At 52.2% G+C, this 21,601-nt stretch overlaps 1 protein-coding gene and 1 long non-coding RNA gene across 2 annotated transcripts in view; one reads left to right on the top strand and one right to left on the bottom strand.

The window, feature by feature from the left end:
• Positions 1-21,601, bottom strand: part of LOC308061682 — a 529,572-nt gene that overhangs the window by 9,657 nt on the left and 498,314 nt on the right. The window lies entirely within an intron of this gene.
• Positions 31-1,708, top strand: AIRIM (AFG2 interacting ribosome maturation factor). Its single transcript, XM_080382007.1, has 4 exons — positions 31-341; positions 417-596; positions 675-793; positions 1,192-1,708. The coding sequence occupies exons 1-4, from the start codon at positions 46-48 to the stop codon at positions 1,257-1,259; spliced, it is 663 nt and encodes a 220-aa protein (XP_080238133.1). The 5' UTR covers positions 31-45; the 3' UTR covers positions 1,260-1,708.

Here is a 21,601-nt window from a genome sequence, read left to right as displayed (position 1 = left end):
CCAACGGCCGCAGCCGCCCGGCCAATCAGAGCGCGGCGCGGCGCGATGACGCAGCCCCAGGGAGCGCTTCCGGGTCGGCGGGTCGCCATGGCGGCGGTGGCGGCGGCGCTGCGGGAGTGGGTGGCGGCGGTGGCGGGGCAGGACGCGGCGTGGCGGGCGGCGCTGGCCGCCTGGGGCTCGCTGCTGGGCTCGCTGGCCGGGCTGGCGGCGCAGATGCGGGCGGCGCGGCGGCTGGCGTGGGGCCGCTGGCCGGTGGGTGCCTTCGGCGAGCTGCGGGCGCGGCTGTGGCGGAAGCAGCGCGGCGCGGCCGAGGCGGTGCTGGAGCAGCTCGGCAGCCGGCGGTGAGGCGGCGGGGCCGGGCGGGGCGGGGCGGGGGCCGCGGGGCCGCGGCTGAGCGCCCCCGCTGTGCCGTGCAGGACGGCGCTGCGGGCCGTGCGGGACGCCGTGGGGGCCGGTGTGGCCGCCGTGCTGCGGCTGTACGAGGAGCGGGCGGCGGAGCTGGGCCTGGCGGCGGCTCTGCGGCGCGGGCCGCGCTGCCCCTCGCTGGCTGATGTACTGGAGGGGCTGCAGGACGTGGAGCGCTACTACCGGCACCTGTATCCTTCTGTGGCGGGGCTCTCTGGGCAGCGCTGGCGGGTGCCTTTGTCTCTTTGTTGTCCTTATGGGGCATGAAGGTACCTGGAGAGTAAGCTGCTCCTCCTCCGCATCAGCTGCGACCGCCTGGAGGACATGGAAGCTCTCCCTCAGTCTTGGGAGAGGATTTTGGAGCGCTACAAGGGAGATGTCGTTCAAGGTACTGCCGTTTATAGCAGACCTGAAGGGCCTTTCCTGGAGCTCCGTGCTGGTGCCTCAGCCCCGGAGACAGCGCTAGGCCCGGTGCTGCTTGCTGTGTCGGTCTTGGTAGTAGTGGGTGTCCTCACTGGGTTTGCAGTTGATCTTTGCCACATGCTCTGAGATCTGCTGAACTGCTTCAGTTGTAAATGCTCACTGTCGTGCCCTGGGCGCAGCTGGAAGCAGCACCCTTCCTTGCAGTGTGACGAGGGGCTCAGGGATCTCTTTCACTCGGTCTACTAAGTTACCTTTACTGATGTTTTTCTTTATTGCTTTTTGAAACAAGTTAAACTTTTGCGGCTAGAGAATACAGATAAAATGCATTGAACTAATGGGATTGGTTTTTTCTTTCTAACTCAGATACTCTTCTTAAGATCTCTCTGTTTGTGGACAACCAGCGAGAGCTGTGCGGCTCACCAGGCTCTTGACCGAGAACAGGAGGGACTGGTGTTGCCCAGCTTCTGCAAGAGTCTGGTATGTTCCAAGATGACCACAAAGAGGATGATGAATTGAGGAGGCTTTACTGGTGCTTTTGGGAAGCTGAAAGAGTTGGGTATTTGGTCTCAGGAGGAAATGTTTGGACTATTTCATATTCAAGTGGAAACAGACTTGGTGTCTGAAGAAGGGGCTGAGCTGAACAAGCCGTGAAAGACAGAAGGGACTTGTCTTTGGCTGCGGAAGCTGTCCTCTCTTTTGCCTGCCATGGATATTTTATATACAGGAGAAAACACTGAGACTTATGAACTCAAGGAGCGCTGCAAATAAGTGAGCACAACACAAAGCCCAGCAGGCCAATACCATGTAAGAAAGATGTTTAGGTACTGTCCTTACAAATAAATAAAAGCTGTCAAATCAGGGCTTAAGAACAGTTTGCACCTCATGCCTCTAAGCAATGTGTTTGCTTTCATCCCGCCTGTAGGAGGGATGTCTTCCTGTTGAATGGGAAGGAGCGAATTTGGCTTGAAGAATTTTAGTTCTGGAGGTGCATGGCCACCTGAGTTCTGACACAGGCAGTTCTCAAGTGTGTTACAGTATACTCCTCTGGTATCTCTGCTAGGGTGTGTTTAAATCACAGCCCTAAAACTTCGTGCTTGGTGGCAGCAGCAGCAGCTGCTGACAGTTGCAGGGGTTTCTTTTGTTGGCCGTGACACCAATTCTCTGTAGCATTCCTGGAAAGTGGTGGGATGCCCATCACTAAATAACACGTTTGGTAAGAAATTGTAGCTTCTCAGAGAAGGCCAAATAAAGAATTGTACTCGGGCACATGGTAGGTGTGCGTGCTCCCCGTTTTTATGAGGAAGCCGGTCTGGCACCAGGCAGTCTGTCTGGCCGCCTGAGGGCACTGCTCGTCGTGCGGAGCGAGAGCGGCGCTGGGAGCCCTGCGGGACAGCTGGCTGTGCCGGGCTGCGGCTGCCAGGTCTCCCCATCAGCTGGCAGGTCTTCATGGCATGGTGCTGTAGTTGTGCTTCAAATTGCAAAGAAAAATAACGTCACCCTCTTGGCGCTGGTACAGCTTCTGAGTGTCACGGCTGTTGAAACTGGCGTTTGCTGAGGGAAGGGCGTTACGCCCAGGGAAGTGAGGCAGGTTCTGCTCACAGCACATACAGGGCAGGGGGTCTGTGGGCTGGGAAGGGGCTCAGCTGGCTTGGTGGTGGTACTCTGCTGCTGAAGGTAGTTCTTCTTTGTCCCTGTGTGCCCTGTGTTGCTTCAGGACCCTGGTGTGCTCTCTGGTGCTGATCCTGTCCTCCGGCCAGCTGTGAGGGGCCCTTATGGCTCTCTGCTCCGTGTATCCCTGACAGACCCTGTGCCAGACAGCAGCATAACTGCACCATGAGTCACAGGATGACTGTTCTAGCTTTTCACTTGGCCACCTCCTTCCCAGGTGTCCTGGTTTCAGCTGGGGTAGCGTTAATTTTCTTCTTAGTAGCTAGTGCAGTGCTGTGTGTTGGATTTGGTGTAAAAACTGTTGATGGCACACTGATGGTTTTGGTTGTCACTGGGTGGTGGTTGTACTTGGTCAAGGACATTTTAGATTCTTGGAGTGACCTGCCAGCGAGAGGGCCGGAGGGGCACGGGAAGTTGGGAGGGGACATGATTGGGTCAGCTGACCTGAACCAGCCAAAGGTATTCCATACCGTGAGGCGTCACGCTCGGTATATAAACTCAGGGGGGCAGGCTGGGGCCTGCAGGTGGTTGCTTGGGGACTGGCTGGGCATCAGTCTGTGGGTGGTGAGCAGCTAGCTGTATTGTGCATCACTACTAGTTTTCTTTTCTCCCTTCCCTTTTGATTTCATTCCTCTCCCCTTTTCCCTCCTTTTCATAACTGTTACGGTTATTATTGTTCTTTTGTTTTTATTTTGTCTGAATTATTAAACTGTTCTTATCTGAACCTTTGAGTTTTACGTTCCTTTCTGATTCTCCTCCCTGCCCCTCTGGGTGAGGGGAGGTGAGTGAGTGGCTGTGTGGTACTTAATTACTGGCTGGGATTAAACCACGACACCAGGGAAGTGAGAAGTGGAGTCCTCCTCCTGCTGCTTCAGCTTAAGATGAAGCAGATGAAGCAGTGAAGATACTGGTTTGGCTGATCAGCCAAGAATGCAGTTTATTTAACAAATGGCTGTACAGCAGTCTCGGTGCAGATACTTCTGCATGCGAAGCACTTCCAGTCCTTGAGTAGCTCTGTCTCACCATGACCTGTCACTGATTCATTTTGTCCCTGCGCTGCTGATGCCGTGGGTTGCATCACAAGCATCAGTTCAGTATAAGGCATTTATTTTCCTGTCCAGAGCTTTGATTCAGACGCCAGCTCCTCCCAACACTGGAAGTCACGTCCTGTGTTGAGGTTTCAGTGAAGCAGCATAGGTAAGCTTCATTAGCGAGTGCCTGCTGCTGGTGTTCAACCCGTGCATCTTCCCTGGGGACATTGCCGACTCCTAATTTTAAGGACAGAGCGTGTGTATGCTGTGGGATGACACAGATCGTGGTAGGTTTATGTAGACACCCTCCTAGCTATCAGACAGCTGAGTGCTGGTGCCTGCAGAGGCCATCAGTCTGAAACCCACCTGACTAACAGGTGAGTGTTGTGGTACAGCAACGAGCGAAGGTAATAGCCATGGTTTTAATTCGTCTGCCATCCTGATACCGTTTTGAACCTGTGGCTGAAGTGCAGATGCATTGCCTGTGTTGGGAGTGTGCTGCTGAGCGACGTGACTGACGGCAAGCGTGCACACACCTCTGTCAGGTGCAGCTGGTGGCTGTCACTGCAACGAGTGACCTGCACAGTTCTGATTTGGGATGGGGGACAAGGGAGAGCAGGCAAAGGAACAGAGAGCAGCCGTATGGCCTTGTGTTCGTTACACATGTCTTGAAGGATGTGAAAAGATGGATGACTGTAGGGTGAATTCTGGGGTGTCATTCTTGCTCAAGCCTTGATGTATCATCATCATCAAACCATAAATCATGGTGTTCATGGATGCAGAACTGTGTTTACATGTGCATGCACTATACAGCCCTTCAACACCTCTGTTCTCTGTCAGTCTGTCCTTTGTACAGCTGCATCAAGAACAAATGGATTTAAATTTTGGAAGGTCTTCAGAACAGTTTGGTGGTGGCCCTTCTGCTTCTCCCAGATGTCTGGCCCTCTGATGTCTGTCTATGGGCTAGCAACAGCCCTGCTGAAAGTGCTGAGAGAGCTTTCTGAATTAAAAGTGGCCATGACCTGACTGACTGAAATGGGGTAAAGGAGGTGCTCATTGAAGTTTTGGTGTGATTAATTACCCTGTACTGTTTCTGGCTGATGGGCCATGTCATCAGTTGCATTTGTCTGCAGCATTCCGGAAGGGTACAACTGAACCTCCCCATTAGAGTGCTCTAATTGAATACAACTGTGAGTTTGTTCCATTTCAAGATCTGGATGTTACAGCTCAGGACGGCTGCCAAGGTCCCCAGTCGCTAACAAGAATGTGGTTCCCTCTGTGTGAGGCTCCCTTCAGCTGACTTTCACCAGGGAATCTCTGTGGGCTCGATGGTTCCCACCGTGAAAACGGCCAGAGTGGGCATTCCGTTTTTAAGTGTTTAAGTTGAGAGCGTTCAGGTGGGGAGGCCCCTCCTGCTCAGCTGGTACCTGCGCTTGTTGGGTGTTGGGTTGGTTGGATGTTGGGTGCTGCCGTCCCACCTTGCGGCTCCCAGGAGCCAGGGCAGACCATGGTGGGTGCTGCCCTTCCTCCCCACGTCTGAAGGTCGCTGGCTCGCTCCCGGTTTGTTTCTGTGCCTGCGTTGAGCTTTCCAAGACTGAGCTGTGGCATGGCCCACCAATAGCCAGCTGTGTCTGCCGTCAGCACTGAAGGATTTCAGCATCTGAGTCCAGGGACAGGAGGGAGGCGAGTGAAAACGCAGCAGCATCCACCTGGTCCTCCCCAGCTGCCTGGGGAAGCCGAATGCGGGGACGAGGGGCTCCAGCCTGTGCGATATCCGAGCAAGGCCAGTGGGTAAGGGCAGTAACAAGGGCTCTGAGACTAACTGGTAAAACATACCTAACCATAAAAATAAATCTGAACATCTTTGTTTTTGGAGCAGAGCTCTTAAAGCATTCTTGCATGGAGAGCTGTCTTTCAGACATGCAATAAAACAAAGTTAGCAGCTGGAGCTACCTTGTTAAAGTAAAATTTTCAGGAAACACAAAGCTCATGGTTTACTTTTCAGCTTTACCTCCTGCTGACTTGATTTGAAAATAGTTATTCTTCACTTATAGGAAAAGCACAAACTAAAATCAGTTACTAAATTTGAATACCCATGAACATTTATAGGAAGCATCTGACTTCTATCTGGTTAGTTTGTGTTTTCACGTAGGGTGAAATTTAGCTTCTGATGCAGTGGTGTCTGCACAAGTTCTGCTTCAGAAATGAGGACCTGCTGTGAGTAACTCCAGACTTTTACAAGAAACCCAAAAGCTTCGCTTCAGCATAAGTTCATGGATTTCAAACAGATTTCAAAACTGAATTTACTACAAGGGTCTATAGTTAGGAAAATGACAAAGGATTTGGCACCTGAATTGAAGTGCGAAGTGAGTTAGAGGCAGAAGTATGATAAAAAGCTTTGTGAACCCTTTAACAAACCAAGCATGGGTTTCACAAGCCCCTGTGGTTTTCTTGCTTATTCTTTGAGACTTTCATCTTGGCCTGAAGCAGAACTCCTTTGTGATTTTGCAGGGCCCAAGAGGCTGTATGAGTGCTTGTCCTCTCAGAAATAAACCAAACGTTCTCCCATCTACATAAACTGGACGTGTAGCTCTGTTCCTAGCGCCTGGCTGTTTACACTTCAGTGTTTCTCTAGTGCTCTTGACTTCAGCACGATGTTTGCCCTCTTGAGTTGTTGGTGAACTCCAAGGGGGGCAAAATCTGCTAATCCCATAGCTGTGCGTGGAGTGGGGACGCATCTGGCTGAGAAGCAGGGACGTGCTTTCCTGCAGCGCGGATGTGCTGAGCACAGGGTCTGCTGTCTGCCCTTGCAAAGATGGGCTCGAGCGGTTATTTGAGCAGCTCTTTGGCTTATCCCTTAGTGTTGCGCTCCAGCCCCTTCTAGTCCAGCACGCTGGCTAGGGCTGCCTGTCCTGCACTTCGCCCTTCCACAGAACGGAGGCTGTTCTCATTGCTCGCCTTATCTGCTAGTCCTGCCTAGGTTTTATTTCAATCCTCCCTTCCTGCTCTTCCCCTCAACCTTCCTCCCTCCTTCTGTGGAAACAGATCTACAGTAGGTGTCTCCTGAACTCGCCTGAACCCCTTGTCCCAAGCACCTTCCTGACTAATCCTTTCCAGATGTCCAGGAACTTTTATGTTTAGCGGTTTTGCTCAAGTTCCTTGTTCGTTCTCAGATGGAGCAAACATTATATTTCCTAATATGACTTGAAAATGATCACTGAGAAGTGGCTGCTGCCTCAAAACTCAACGTTTCAAGCGCCACTGCTCCCAAACTGGAGCGCAACAGATATTCATAAATAGCACAGGAGATTTATTTTCCGTAGCTGACTGTGCTCCGTGGCTGTCTGTGAAGCCCTGAGAGCATGCAGTACGCGCTCGTATGCAGCCAAGTGGCAGGGCTGTTGGCTTGCCATTTCCCAGCTCCAGCAGCATGGAGAAATTAGGAGATCTGTCCGACGTTCCTCTGACGGTGACAATGGAAAGCAAGTTTCTCTGCCCATCCTCTCATCTAGTTTCCAGCATAACTTTGGTTTTGGGGAGATGGCTGTTACTTCAGGCAGGGGATACGGTCAGTGGCTTCTTTGGCTCATGCTCTCCGGGTGACCTGTGCGTCCTGTCTTTGTTGTTGCGTATGTCAAGCTGCCTGCAGCCTCACGGTTTGTGCGCAAAGGCTGTGCTCAGCGTGGGCCCCTGGGGAAAAGGGCTGTCTGTTGTCCCGAAGTCCAGTGGGATGATGAGATTTCTAAGACTGGAAGCAATGCCTGAGCCGGTTTACAATCCTGGAGGCTGCCTCGGCAGTACAGCCTCTGGCTTGCGTCGAGCTCACATCCCGTGGTTCCCCATGTGCATCCAGTGGCTTTTCATTTTTCACTGTACTCCGTGTGCAGTGAGGCTTGCTGTGGGTTTTGGCTATTGGAAAGAAGCTTTGGGACGTTCAGTGGGATTTGGGAAGTGCCTGTCTTTTTCCTTCCATTCTTCCTTGCTTTGGGATTCATCTAGCATGTTACGTGGTGATTGCAAAATGCCCACGGTAGGAGGGAGACTTGCCCTGAGTTCCGATTCTCGTTATGGAACGGTTTTGTGCCAGTAGCAGCCTGGGGCCCAGGGTTGGGCATGTGCTGGTAGGATGAACCTGCTTTGCTGCCCTGTGCTTCCACCAGCTCACAGTCACCATCAGCTTCCCACACAACCAGCACGTACAGAAATAGTAAGCTGCTATGTAATTTTGCAGCAAAGCACGTCTCGGTGAGATAGGGTGCTCCTCTGTCCCCAGTGCACCACAGCCACCTTCCTCACTGGGGGCTGGTATGGGATGGCTCCTTTTTCTCCACAACCCAGACAGTCTCCAGGCCACCTGGGGAAGGCAGAATGAAGAGCACCACGCTGGTAAGTCTCCTAACTGTTCTGCTATGTGAGGAATGAATCCAAGAGCCTTTGCACACTATTAATCTTTTCCAATTCCTAAGAAAGCAAATGGTCTCCTCCTGCTCCCATAAATTCAACCTCTCTCTCCCACGTCTCTCCCAATGTTTGAACTGTTCGCCAAGAGCTTTATTACAAGATGCAGTTTTGTTTCTCATTGAGTCCCAAACAACTGTGTTAGGTGGAGAAGAAACATTTGGTGCAGTCAGCTTTAGAGCATTTTTGTGTATAGTCCATACCCACTTGTCAGCCAGAGAGCAGATTCAGCTCTGCGCTAAGCGTGCTGGGACCTTTCCTCTTCTCTCCCGGGGTTAGGAGATGAATTCAAGCTGGTCAAACCTCACGGCCTCATTTCCAAGAGCACCTGGCAGTGACTGCTGGGAATAACCCATCGCACATGGGAGAAGGGATGCTCCTCTGGCGGCGGTGTGGTCTGGGAACACCTCACCCTCTGGCTCTGCGCAGCTTGGCCTGACCGTCCAAACGGTGCTGTTCCCTGCCGCGCACCGTGGGTCCCGCGAGCAGACTGTGACGTGCGGCTGCCCTTAAGGACACTGCTGCCTGTCCTCCTGGCATGGCCCCGGCCCACCGACCTCTGCGGGAGGCGTGGAGCAGCAGGTGATCGTCCCCAGCTGCCGATGTGAGCAGAGGAGCTGCAGGCGGTGAGGTGCGCGCCAGGGTCCCCGCCAGCTGCCATGCGTCACTGCCTTTCCTTGGCACCACGTGCAATGTGTCACAGCCCTCTCCCTTGTGTTTCCTAATGTTCCCTCAGTCTGAAACACATCAGCCAATGCTGAGAAAAAACATTTGCAGAGGAAGCCAAAGCAGAAGTAAGCAAAGCTGTTCCTTTGGCTGAATTCTTCCAGCTCGTTGTGTTCCGCTACTACGTTTGAGCAAGAAGAGCCTGCTCCTCCTGCCTGTGCACCTGAGCCATGGGGGCAGGACAGCAGTGACAGCAGTGAGTCTGATTTCTTGCTTTCACTGGCAGAGAGCATCACATCCCTGTTTTGGAAATGAATGGGTAGCTCCACTGTAATGCAAGAGGAATTGTGATTCTGGAGTAAATCCTATGGTTTTTATTGCTTTGAGTGTCTGAGAAATGAAATACCATCATTCATTTCCTTTCTTTACATGTTACCCTCAAAAGTGGGTTACACCACCTCCCTCTCCTCATGGAGGAACTGAAATGACTAAGAACTTTAAACAGAGCTGATCCTGAAAGCAAAATAGAAAATCAGGGGCTTGCCCATCAGGAATTGTAAAGGTCTCATTGATTTACAGAGGCTGCACTTAAAGGTAGTTGTTAAATCAATGAATCTGACGTTTCCTCCAGTCTGTTGCAAGAATGGGTTATCCCTGCCATTCAAAAAACAGGCCTAATTTGCCAACTGATGATTTTTTTGCAGTGAGTTGTAGTTGGCTCTTCTATGCTGTGTCATGCTCAAGGAGCCTCGAAATTTTCATTCATTCCCAGGCATTTCAAACCAGCCTCTGCTTAGCAGCTGCTCCCAGAGGGCTAGAGGATAGGAATACACGAGTTTCATTGAGAAAAGTGTCTGACAGTGTGGTGTGTGGAGGATGGACCTGGGCATATGGTGCACGGGACAGCAAGAACCTGAAAATGGCTAGAAATATCTGCTGATGCCAGGCTTGAGACAGGGGAAAATGTTGAAAGTGGTGTCCTGAGTTGTCCAGGCCAGTTGTCTACACAGAGCTTTCCTCCGTCAAAAACTCTCCCCCATTGTGCAACGTGAGGGAGAGCTCACCTGGCGTGGCTTTGCTGAGGAGAACTCTGAGCCCCGGCACGGATTTGGTACCTCTCGGCACAAACCCGGGGGAAGAGGGTGAGAGCAGGTTGTGCAAGGGGGAAAATGAGGCTGTGGAGTGTGGCTTGCACAAGAAATGCTTTTAAACTTAATAAATCCACCCATGAGTCAGATGTCAGGAGCAGGGGAGGGGAGAAATAAGGGATGGAAAAGTCCAGATAATTGTGCACAAAGGAAAAGCAATCTGAAGCAGTTCTGGAGCTGAGGAGCCTGCGGCTGATCTGCCTGGAGCCAGGGGCTGAGAGGGCATCTGAGGCAGTGATGGAACAGTTCTGCTGATGAGGAACCTGAAAACGAGCCGCCGCTGCCATTTGTCTTAGTCGTGTCCGTGGGAGTCGGGGCTTCAGGTGGGCTGAGCCGCCCGGTGCAGCGGGGTTTGGGCAGATGTTCCCCTTCCCTGGCATCGCGCCTGGCAGCTGTGGGTCCCTCATCCCCCTGCCCGAGGCGTGGGGCAACGGGGAGCCAGCCGTGTGGAAAAACCCCAGAGGCACCAGGGGAATAATCCAGACCAGCTTTTGCTGGACACGACTCCCCCAACTCTAAAAAACTTTTTGGTTGAGTTTAATAAGATTAGCCTGTAAGCTCCGGAGATGTCAGCCTGCTGGCAGGTCTGTGTTCGGTAGTTCCTTGCGCGCCAGGGAATGCTGTTGCTCATTTCATTGGCGTTGCCTTCGCTGGATCAGGCTGTTGCTTTGCTTCTCAATTAGCTGCATCTGCAGAGCAGTAACAAGCCAGAGATTAGAAAGCCCAGAGAGGGGTGCAGAAAAGTTCACCCGTGTGGAAGGGAGCTCCCCATGACCCCGTCCTGGGAATGCTGGGGCTCTGCACCCAACCTGACCCCTGTCCCCACGTGGAGCCCCGCCGGGGTCCAGGCCCCCCCTTATCGCTGCAGCAGTGACACTGCACAGCTTGTTCCGTTGCTGGGGAGCGTGTGTTCACTGCATCTCCAGTTTGGGTCTGTGCTGACATTATTGAAGCTACTGGTAATAAAACATGTCACTACAGGGGCCAGAGCCACATCTGATCCTGCAAAGGGAAAGCAAAAAAATCAAACAAAACTCCCAAACTCCAGAAAGAGGAAGCCAAACAGATATTGACAGGAGGGCTGGATTTCCAGGGATGCTGAGTGCTTGGTTCTGCTGCCCAGCCCCACTGAGAGGCACCTCCCAGACCTGCTGCACTGGCCATGCAGAAGGGACAGGTGACACAGAGGGGTCACAGCTTCCTGTGCCACATCATCGTGCAAGTGTTAAACACTCCCAGTGCAATGAGCTACAAATAAATGCTGTCGATGCCTCTGCCATCCCGTCAGGGATTAGTACATGCTGGAGCAATTTGCATGGAGATGAAACTTGGAAGAAAGAGCAATGCTGAGGGAATACGGTATTATTTATTATTGCCAGTTGCAAAGGAACAGCAGCAGCCTCCAAGCTTGTATAACTCTGGAACATGACTATTATTAGAACGGAAAGTTAGCAAGCAATTAGCTAATTGCAACTCGCATTGTCTGTTGGCAATTATAAGGAGAACAGTTATAAACTCCAACAGATGGAACTCAAATGGGTCAGTCTCTCTTTTTTTGGTTTTTTTTTCCATCCCCAAAGGGCATTTTCTATGAACTAAACTGCAGGTTCTGACCAGGGATTCGTGCAAAAGTGGGGCCGGTGGGTCAGGGTGCTGCCGGGGTCCCTGCAGCTTTCCCTGGCTGGGGTGATGCTGAGCAGCACCTTCCTGCGCCTGTGCTCGCCAGCAGCCAACGTGCCCTGCGCCCCCACGACATGGTTCAGGGGGAGCTTGTCCTTCCAACGGGACATCTTCAAGGCTGGAGAGTTCAACTAGTTGCTCTGTGGTTTCATTTATTTACTCTGCTGCAGTGGTATTTGTTTAGTAGCCCAGGAAAAGCGGGGAGCAGAGCAGTCCAGCTGAAATAGGATTTCTTCTTGTCCTTTTGTTTATGGCTCTATAGAACCTCAGATAATATCTTCTTCTTTCTCCACCAGTGACACAAATCAATGGTGCGTCCCTGAACCTGATTTCTAACCTTTTGAGGTTATTTGAGGGATCTTCAGTCCCTAGTGAGACTGAGTCAGAAAAGGGATCTCTGTAAAGATCAGCAGGAGATGAGGCAGTGCTCTGCTTCCCCTTTCAAGCCACAGGAGACACCAGCAGAGCAGTTCTCATGGGACAGAGATTATCTCATCGCTTTTGTTAGAAACATCTCAGTGATGCAGCACCGGAACATGACTGATGGCGTGAAACATGAGGCTTGGATCCAAGGGCTCGCTCAGTGCATGTTTTACATTTAAGCCAAACACAGATATGCTCACTACCTGTGCCACTCTATTATCCTCTGGGTGAGTTTTATACTTGATAAACAATATTTAAAAGTGATGCTGTAGACAGATGTCTACTGAACGGTTGAGAAATTGTCATTTATCTGGGAAGCGTTTTTATGCTGAAGTATGTCGCGATCCCAGCTGCACGCACACAGAATGTTTAAGGCAAGAGCTATACAAGTGGCATGTAAGAAAGCACGGAGACCCTGAGCGTTGCAGCCTGGAATGTGGTGGTCTGTTAATCGGATTTACAGTGTGTGCATGAGCACGGCACGCAGTGCTACTTTGACATGTCGTCTGAAAACTGTTTATGCATCTCAGATTCCTTTTTAGAGTATGGACAAGAACGGATGGGTTTGGCCTTAAAATTAAAGCATCCCAGAAGGAATTCTGGGGCAAGCATTTGGCTAAAGAACCTCAAATCTACAGTCAGACTTTCTGTGGCCGTGGAGGCTTTGCTCCTTATCTCCTCTGAATGTTGGTGATGCTGGTGACTCTGGCAAAAGAACATCCTTGTTTCAGGTCAAGCTGATGCAGATACAGAGGCAGCTGTGGGATCTGAAACAGATTAAGCCCAGCTATATGAATTTCATAAATAGTAATACAAACCCGCTGCACACCTTAGGCTGATATTAAACAGAGGATGAGTTGGTATTCATCTTCGAGTGAATGCATTATAACGAAATGGAAACATGAGGTTTTGGTTATAAACCCCAGGTTTCCCATAGGAGGCAGTTTATGGAGTGACCATTTATTAAAGACAAATGCTATCATTTGAAACATATCTCATGTAGAGCAGGGGACTGGCTGATGCGGAGGAGCCGTAACTGGAGATGGAGCTTTGCATTTACAAGGCATTGTTTTAAACAGGCTCTGCATGTAGAGGAACGTGTGATGATAGCTGCCGGGTGCCGAAGTGTCCACTGAGAGCCCCAGCCCATGCCTCCCACGGTGAGTGCAGACCTGCAAGGTGCTGAGTGCCGTGACCCAGGCTAAACATGCTTAACTTTAATATAAATTTAACAGCAGGCAGAAAGATAATCCAGTTATCTTGAGTCAGACCAGTCATATGCTTAAAATAAGCAGGTATTGGATGGGAGCCCCAGCCCCAGCAGGGCTGCGCAGCCCCGGGGCGCTGAGCTCCACTCTCTGCTCCAGAAATGAGCGCTGGCCTCTGCGGCTCCAGGACGTCGTCCAAAGAAGAGCAGGGTAGGAGGGTTCCTGCCTGGGCGCACAGAGGGTCGGAGGGCAGTCGGGGACCTGTCCCCTTCCCCCGGGGCTGTGGGGTGCCGGGGTCTCTGATTTGGGGGTCTCACTCAGAAAGCCTCAGAGGGGTCTGCCTTGCGGAGGGGAGATTCTCCCCATGTCAGTCTGTGCCTTGAGGCATGCCCACGCCAGCATCCACTAGTCACCGGCCCGGTTCTCCTCGCATTTCATGAGTTCGCGGTTTTGAGCTGCAGGGCAAATGTTAAATGTTAACAACTGCTGTTAAAGTCACATCTGCAGGTAATTTTGCTATTCACCTGGAAAGAAACAGTGTTCATTCAATTAATTGAAAAAGTATATGTTGCCTTTCTCAGATCTTTCTGGATAGATCCTGGCACCCAGTCAGGATGGTGCTGTTTGTTCTTTATTTTCAAAATCAGAAGTCTAGGACAAGACTGTCCTTCACAGGCAGTAGCAGGTAGAACCGCACGCTTTCTAGAAGCATAAATTCCATTTGTTGCGTGTAGGAGAACTTTCTGGCTCAACATAGTATGACATTTGCAACCATTTAATTTCAATAAATTCCATTTTTATGCTCCATCCAGCTTTTAGTATATCAGCCAAACGATTCGTAAGGGACAGAATGTAAATCCTGCCTGTGCTTCCCCTCCTGCGCTATCATCAGGGATCCATCACGCTAACGCTGCTGTTCCTTTTGCTTTCAGAGCTCCCAGAGGTCAGCAGTTCAGTTCTTGGAGTCCTGGAAGAAACCCTGGATTCCGTTTGGGTGGAAAGCAGCTCTGCAGCAGGAGGGGTTTGGGTTCTCGCCCCGTTCCTCGTGCTGGGTGCTGGGTGCTGGGTGCTGGGTGCTGGGTGCTGGGTGTTGGGTGCTGGGTGGGGAGGCAGACCCTGCTGGATCGCACGGCGGGGGGCTGCGAAGGGGGGACCAGCCGCTGGAGCAGGTGAGGCTTCTGCTGTCAGCAAAGGTGCACAAATGGGGACAGTGCAGAGTGGGGACAGCCCGGAGAGGGGACAGCCTGAAGTGGAGACAGACTAGAGTGGGGACAGCCCAGAGCGGGGACAGCCCGGAGAGGGGGCAACCTGGGGCTGGGACAGCCCAGAGCGGGGACAGCCCGGAGAGGGGACAACCTGGGGCTGGGACAGCCCGCAGTGGGGACAGCCCAAAGCAAGGACAGCCTGGGGCAGGGACAGCCCAAAGTGGGGACAGCCTGGAGTGGGGACAACCCGGGGCAGGGACGGCCCTGAGCAGGGACAATGTCAGTCACAGAAACAGCTCCTGGAGAAGCAGAGGAAGATTTACTTGTAGGAAACAATGACCAGACACGTCTAATCCCTGCCAGCCCTGGGCAGGCAGCTGTGCCAGCAGCAGGGTGCTTCCTATGTGTCCGTCTTGGGCACAGCCATGACACTGGGACCCAGGTGCCAGCTGGCTGCGATGGCACCATCAGCTGAGCGAGGCAGTGCCCAAAGGTGAGGAGCTTTGCTGTGGAGCTGGGTGGCTGAGATTGGACATCCAACTATGGCCAGCCTAGAAAAATGATGAGTTTTTCATAGACTGAAACAGGTGTCAAACACTTGAGTCTGGGAGTGCAGCCCCGAGTGTTGTCTGGCTCCGTCAGCCGGCACTGGAGAAGACGGGAGAGAGGGTCCCTTGTTGGGGAGTAAGGATGGAGGGGCCACCAGCAAGGCAGAGAGGTCATTTGCCTTGGTCACTTCTTAGCTCTTGTAAGAGGCTCGAGGGTCCCAAGAGCCTCATGTCTCTCCCATCCCCATCCTCTGCTCTTCTTCATTGTATATTAGATGCCACCGTCATTTTTGTAAGCGCCCTCTCTAATGACCTGGAATTTCTGTAGCTTCACTAATTCAGGAAAGAGTATTTCAGTTGCATGCAGATGTGAGCTGTCTAGTGAATGCTATCAGCGCTGGGGAATCTTCTGTAAAGACACAGACAGAGGTAGGCTTTTGCTGGGCTCAGGAGCCATCGCTTGGCATCTGTTAATGAGAATACGGGATCCTCTCCCGCAAAACTGCCTGTTACAGGTGACTTGTTGCTGGGAATGTAGCTGGAGGAAGGTGTCCATCCGTGCTGAGCCTGCCAGGCCCCTGCACGGAGGGGAATAAGCAGCCACCCCCAAAAAGTCAAATTACATCTATCAAGGGATCTTCTGACTGCTTTATCCTCACAGCTCCACATCTGGCAGGGAGAGCAATGGGGCAAGGGAAATGCATTGCCTGCCTGCCTATATAGCTCAGACAGGCTGGTGACAGCTCAGTAATGTAAATGATGCATATTAAGCCCTAAATAAAGTGTGAGGAACATGTTTGGGATCAGCAAATCCATCCTGACAAGAAGCAGCAAAGGAATGAAATCCCTTTCCCCCAACAGACTGGCAAGTCGGTGGACTAAATGAAATCTAGTCCCACTGAAAAACGGCTCCCGCAGATTTATGCTTGCCATCTCCTGCTCTGATCAGCAGGGATGCACACAAGTGTGTCCCAGGCAATAGGGGCAGGGAACTCTCAGGAGTGGGGGTCACATTCCCCTCTTCAAAATGCTCAGGTTTCATCGCACCCCCTTTGCACGCATTTACAGCCCAGGTCATCACATTTCCCGTTGCATTCCCCCACCCGCCATTTATCATCCCCAAGGGGCAGCTGGAGCCAGACATCCCCCTCATTTGCAACAGACTTGTGGGCCTTTCTTCTCTGCATAAGTGGTAGACTTAAGCTAAGCCCAGGGTCTCTTAAACATGCCTGCCTCCGAATAAACAGGGCGGCTGTGATGTGTTACAGGCAGCGTTATGGCGAATGGGCCAGCTGAGAAGGAGACTTTACAACTCTGTTGGCGCTGGAGAGTCACTTGTCCTCAAAGGATGCCAGGCAGGTGAGCAAGCCTGCGAGGCAGCTGGAACACACTCGCATCGTGATGTTTGGAGGCAATAATCAAAGGCAAATAGCACCTGAGTGATCCCATTGCAGGCAGCGGTGGAGGGAGAAGCCCAGGCAATGTGTGTGCTGCTGCCCGAGTCTGGGAATGCAGGGCTCTGGGTCTGCTCCCAGGGAATAAAGGCGGCCCTGTGCTTAATGCAAAACATGATCCAATCCAGCTTGCCTCAGCTTTGCACTGCTCGTTTCCCAGCAGGTTTCTGTGCTCGCTCCCTCTGCCGAACCACCTGTTCCAGCAGATTCGTATTTTGCAGGGAAAGCTTTTCAAAAAGAGACCAGCACCTGCACAAAGCCCGCAGGCAGCTGCTGTCTGGCAGCTCTGGGGAGACCCAGCAGTTGCCCCCCCCCGTGCGTGAAGGCAAGCACTGGCGACAGGAGGCTGAGCATCACACCCCAGATCAGCACATCCCTCCCTCCACTACGAGTCACCATATGCTCCTGACTCGCCTGGAACCAGAGTGAGCTCTCGGCTCCTGAAGACCGTTTTGATGAGAAACCAGTAATGCTGCTAAGGCAGAAGTGCCTGCAGAGGAGGTGCTGGGAGCTCTGTGTGCTGGGGACAAGCTCAGTCCTGCGCTGCCAGCCTCAGGGCTCCGTGCCTGCAGGGCACATGGCTCTGCCAGCCAGGGGCTGGCGGCTGCAGGGGACTGGGTGAGCTGCAGGGAACGGTTCTTTCTGGACTTCATTAAGACTGAGGTTTTGACCAGTTTGCTTTATGTTCTTTGTTGCCCTTTCATTTGAACGGGGGCCAAAAAGGTGGGATCCAGATTGCAAGGCATTTTCCTAGTGCCTCTTTTTTGTTCAGGGGCTGCTGTTCTTGGTCTTTGTGGGCTGCAGCGAGGTTATCTCACATTCCCCGGGCCTTGGAGACCACCACCTCGCTCCAGGCTCTGCTGTTTGGGGTTCTGCGACTCAGGCAGTTGTCATCCTAGGACACCGGGCCACGCTGCCAACGCGAGATGCAGGCTCAGAGCGCAGGAGGCTGCCAGGACACCTCACCAGATGCGTATTGTCTCTTTGTTCCTCTGAAAACCACAAAAAAGTTTCTCCCTTCACAGTTCAGTGATGCCCAGACAAAGATGACGTGAAATCTGTGGGAAGACTTATTTTATTACAATATAGGAATTCACAGAACCAGATGTTTAAACTTAGCTGTTGCTTCTCCATACGAGCACCACTGCCCCTGCTCCATGGAGATATTTGCAAGATTATTTACAATGCTTTAAACATGTCCGCTGCTGCTTGGGTCTCCAAAAGCTGCTCAGGGTCAGGGCCAATGCCACAGCGAGTCCCCAGTATTCCTCAGTGCCACAGGACCTGGTGGAGAGGAGGCAGCGATGCTGGCCTGGTGGAAGGGCAGGGCAGCGCGGTGCCCCTCGCTGGCCCACCGCATCTGGCAGGAGAGGGGAGAAGGCACAGCCTGTGTACTGTTCCCAGCCGGAAAATCATCCTGCCTTGTGGGAAGTATTTTATAAACTGTGTTCCCCGGGGAGCTGTGCTCCCTCCGGGCTGGGACGCAGCCGGCACTGCCCGCCGAGGGTCCTCGCAGGAGCCCGGCCACTGCCTGTGGACCCTGCAGCTGTCTCTGCTCCTGTGGGGTCCTGGGGTAGGGCAGCCTCTCCATAGTCTCCCAAGATCAGGCCCCATGCCTGGTTTTCTGGATTTCTCTGCTGTTTCTCACCAGGGTTCAAAGGAGCCCGCGTCCCCGGCTGGAGATGTGTCCCTGGTGGGAGCCATGCAGCCGGCAGCTGTTTTGCAACAGTGCAGGATGGCCTTCCAAAACCAGCCAGCATCTGTTAGTTGACCTGAGTGTAGCGTCGATGGGTCCTTAGGCTGGAACAGGGAAGCAAGCCTTACACGCACATCCAGGCTGGCAGTGTTGTTTGTTTCCCCAGCATCCAGAATTTCATCTTTTCCACCTTCACACTGCCAGCACAGTCCTTATCCACTGCCCTGACACCTCCAGGGTTTATTTCAAGCTGATCCGTGCTGCTTCCATATGTGCTCCTGCCACTGGTCGCTGGTTGTTAAAAGTGGATGCTGTTGTTGGTCCTCCTTACCTCCATTCAGAAGTTGGCAGTCCTTAAAAGCTAGTTCATCTTAGACAAGCCTAGTGGCAATTACAGCCCTCCTCATCCCGCAGGATCCGTTAACTCCTTCTCTCTCGTCAGGCCAAGGTGCGTGGAGCAGCGGTCCTGCCTGGTTCTAATTAAAGCGATGCAGAAAATCAAGCACTCACAAGAGGCACGTTGAGGTGGCTGCAGAAAGGGGGAAGATGGTGTAAGTGCTCCAAGGCAGGAGCTGCACTAGTTCATTGCAACCCAAAATCTGACCCTGCAGGGAGCTGCAGGTGCCGTGTCACCTTGCTGGGGAAGGACGCAGCTCCCACAGAGGGACAGTGCCTGTAACAGGAATGCAGGAGGGACAGGAGGGGGCCAGAGCTGCTGGGGAGCCCCTCGCAATGATCCAGCACATCGGCGTGGGGAAAATGGTATTTCCCCAGCAGACCTTGTAAAATTAAATTGTAACGTTATAAATTTGATCATCGCTTGTTGCCTTCCCACCCCCTATTCCTGGCTGTCAGGGAACTGCAAATGTTGGAGGATAATTTCAGAGTCCATTCAGCAACTCGCGGGAGGTTTAGGCTGTGACTAGGAAATACATGAACTACCTGGAGAAGTGCAATGCTCGCCATGGATTCCCCTTTTCCCAGGGCACAGGAGGGGCTGCTCCCTTAGACATGGGCATCGTTTAACAAAAAATTCCGGCAAACGAAAAGCTCTGAATCGGCTCTCCATACAAAACACCCCAAAGCACGCAGACTTTAATGATCAGGAAAGAATGAGCTGAAGGTTTGTGGCCCCTCAGAGCAGACCATTTGCAAATCCTTCTGCTCCAGAGGTTTCCCCAGGTCTGCAAGTCATAGCAAATGCTAAAAAAATATTTTTTATGCAAGATCAACTCTGGAGTGAAATTCAGAAATGTACAAAGAAATCTCAATTGACCATATGGCTCTAACGTTCCCAAAGCTCTTAGCCATTTATCTCTGTCCAAAAGTGTGCTTTAAAGATGCAACAGGAATCTTGCTTTGTGGAGGGAATTTGTGAGTGTATGTTTGGCCTTCAAACGTTAAACTGAACAAAGCCTATGGGAAGTACGTAAACACCAGAGAACAAACAAGCTTCCTTCATACCTGAAATGAAGCTTGATTTTGGATGCAGAAATGCGAATGCGTTTATTTTCTTGGAAAGAAACAGGCCCTGGCCTTTCAGCTGTTACAGATTTTCTCAAGGGAATAATTTTTCTAGCAAACCTTGTTTCTTCTGTAATCCTTTGTAACAACTCACCGACTTATGCTGCCCTAGCTTTAAAAATACATTTTCAAAGCCCATTAACAAATTCACAGGTTTTTTTTATACACTGAGAATTAAAGTGGAAACATAAGACCTAGCAAATTATTTTCACTTTATATACAGTCTCCCTAGTAAACAAGTGTTGCAAGAGCCTGTGTGCTGTCGGCAGAGCACTGAGGGATGGAGAACAGAATGTGGTCACATGTGGTTTTATTCAGTGAGTTATTTATATAATCTGAAGTATAGTAACAATCTCCTTGGATCCAGAGGCTCCCAACTCCGCAGCCCCTGCAGACGGTGCTCCTTGGCTTTCCCACTGTGTCTACATGGATGCCCCTGAGCTCCAAGTGCTTTGCTTATGCACATCACCACTCAAAGATCCTTATTCCCAGGAGTGGGCTCCCAGGCACTTTTCCAGGGCCGCATCCTGGTGCTTCCCCGGTCCAGCATCCCACGTCCTTGTGCTTCCATGGTCTAGCATCCTATGCCCTGGTGCTTCCCCAGTCCAGCATCCTACATCCTGGTGGCCCTCTAGTACAGCATCCCATGTCCTGGTGCTCCCTTGATCCAGCATCCGATGTCCTGGTGTTCCCCGAGTCAGCGTCCCATGTCCTGGTGGTTCTCTGGTCTAGCATCCCATGTTGTCATGCTCCTCAGCTCTGTGGCTCTTCAGTATCACTTGTGCTGGAGGCTGGGCAGGAGGGTTTTGTGACCATGTCTGAAGGACAGGGTGCCCCAGGAGCCAGTGTGACCCCATCCTCCCTGGTTCTCACCTCCCTCTGCCTTCCCAAAGACCCGATTTATGTCTAGAGAGGTCTAAAATCTCTGTGACTCTGTCTCCTTGCATCCTCTTCATCGCATGTCAGCCAGCACCTCTCCGCTGCCCTCCCAGAGCAGCCCCACAGAAGCAATGTTCTGTTTCCCGCACACCCCCTCCCCATGAGCCGGACCCGGCTGCACGGTGATGAGCACTGCTGCACCCCACGTCTGCACCCTCTGAGGCAGCTGGGGAGCAGACCCCCTGCCCCAGCCCAGGGACCCGCACTGCAGCACGCCTTGTTTCTCCAAGCAGGTGGCGAGCAACACCGGCTGGAGACTGCACCTTCCGCCGGGAACCAGCGGCTGCCAGTGCCGAGCTCAGCCAGCCGCAAGCTCTTGCTCCTGGCAGGACGCGGTGCCCGTGCGATGGCGAGCATGTGGCGATGGCTGTCAGTGGCCTCTGCGCCGGGCACGTGCCGCCTGCATGCCATGCTCTGGCTTGTTTCTTAGGCGAGGCTGAGGAAGACACTTGCGCCGGGCTTGCTCTGCCTCCCATGGGAAGCTGGAGGGAGGCCCAGGGCAGCAGCGGCCAATGCGGGGCAGGAGGAGCTGAGCAAGCGCCGGTGGCCGGAGGTGCCCCTGCCCTCGACGCCCACCTCCCACCCGGGGGTCCCGGTGCCAGCTCTGCCTTTGCAGCTGCGGGATCAACTATGCAACATTGCAGACTAGTGGTGGTGCAACGAGAGATCTGCCACGGGTGGGGTGTGGGCTGAAGAAGGCCAGATGAGGTCTGAGCAAACCCACGGTTGTCATAAAATATCTGATCCACTCGCTCTGAAGAAATGTTTTTAATCTTGCTGGCATTAGAGGTTACAGTCAGTCATTCTCCAGGCAGGTGAATGGGGTTCTTTATTGTGGCTATTTAGTTATATCTTGAATAGCAATAAGGATTATCTTCCAGATTTCTGCATCTCACTTGGAGCCCCTAGCATGTGTTTATAATTTTCCTCTCCCTTTCAGGCAATGCCAGCAATCTCCTGAAGTTCTTAAACTGAACCTGTGAAGTTTAATGGCTGGCCAGTGTATCTGACATACTCTTCTAAAATACTGTTTCAAGTGCGCTTCTCATACTGATTTATGATTTTTTTTCTCCAACAAAGTATCCACTGTATTTTATCACTCCTATTTCTCATGCCATTCTTTGT

Source organism: Falco punctatus (genome assembly GCF_963210335.1).
Source record: "Falco punctatus genome assembly, chromosome: 3".
Taxonomy (NCBI): domain Eukaryota; kingdom Metazoa; phylum Chordata; class Aves; order Falconiformes; family Falconidae; genus Falco; species Falco punctatus.
The sequence above is the reverse complement of the archived record's forward strand: the minus strand, read 5'-3'. Positions and strand labels throughout refer to the sequence as shown.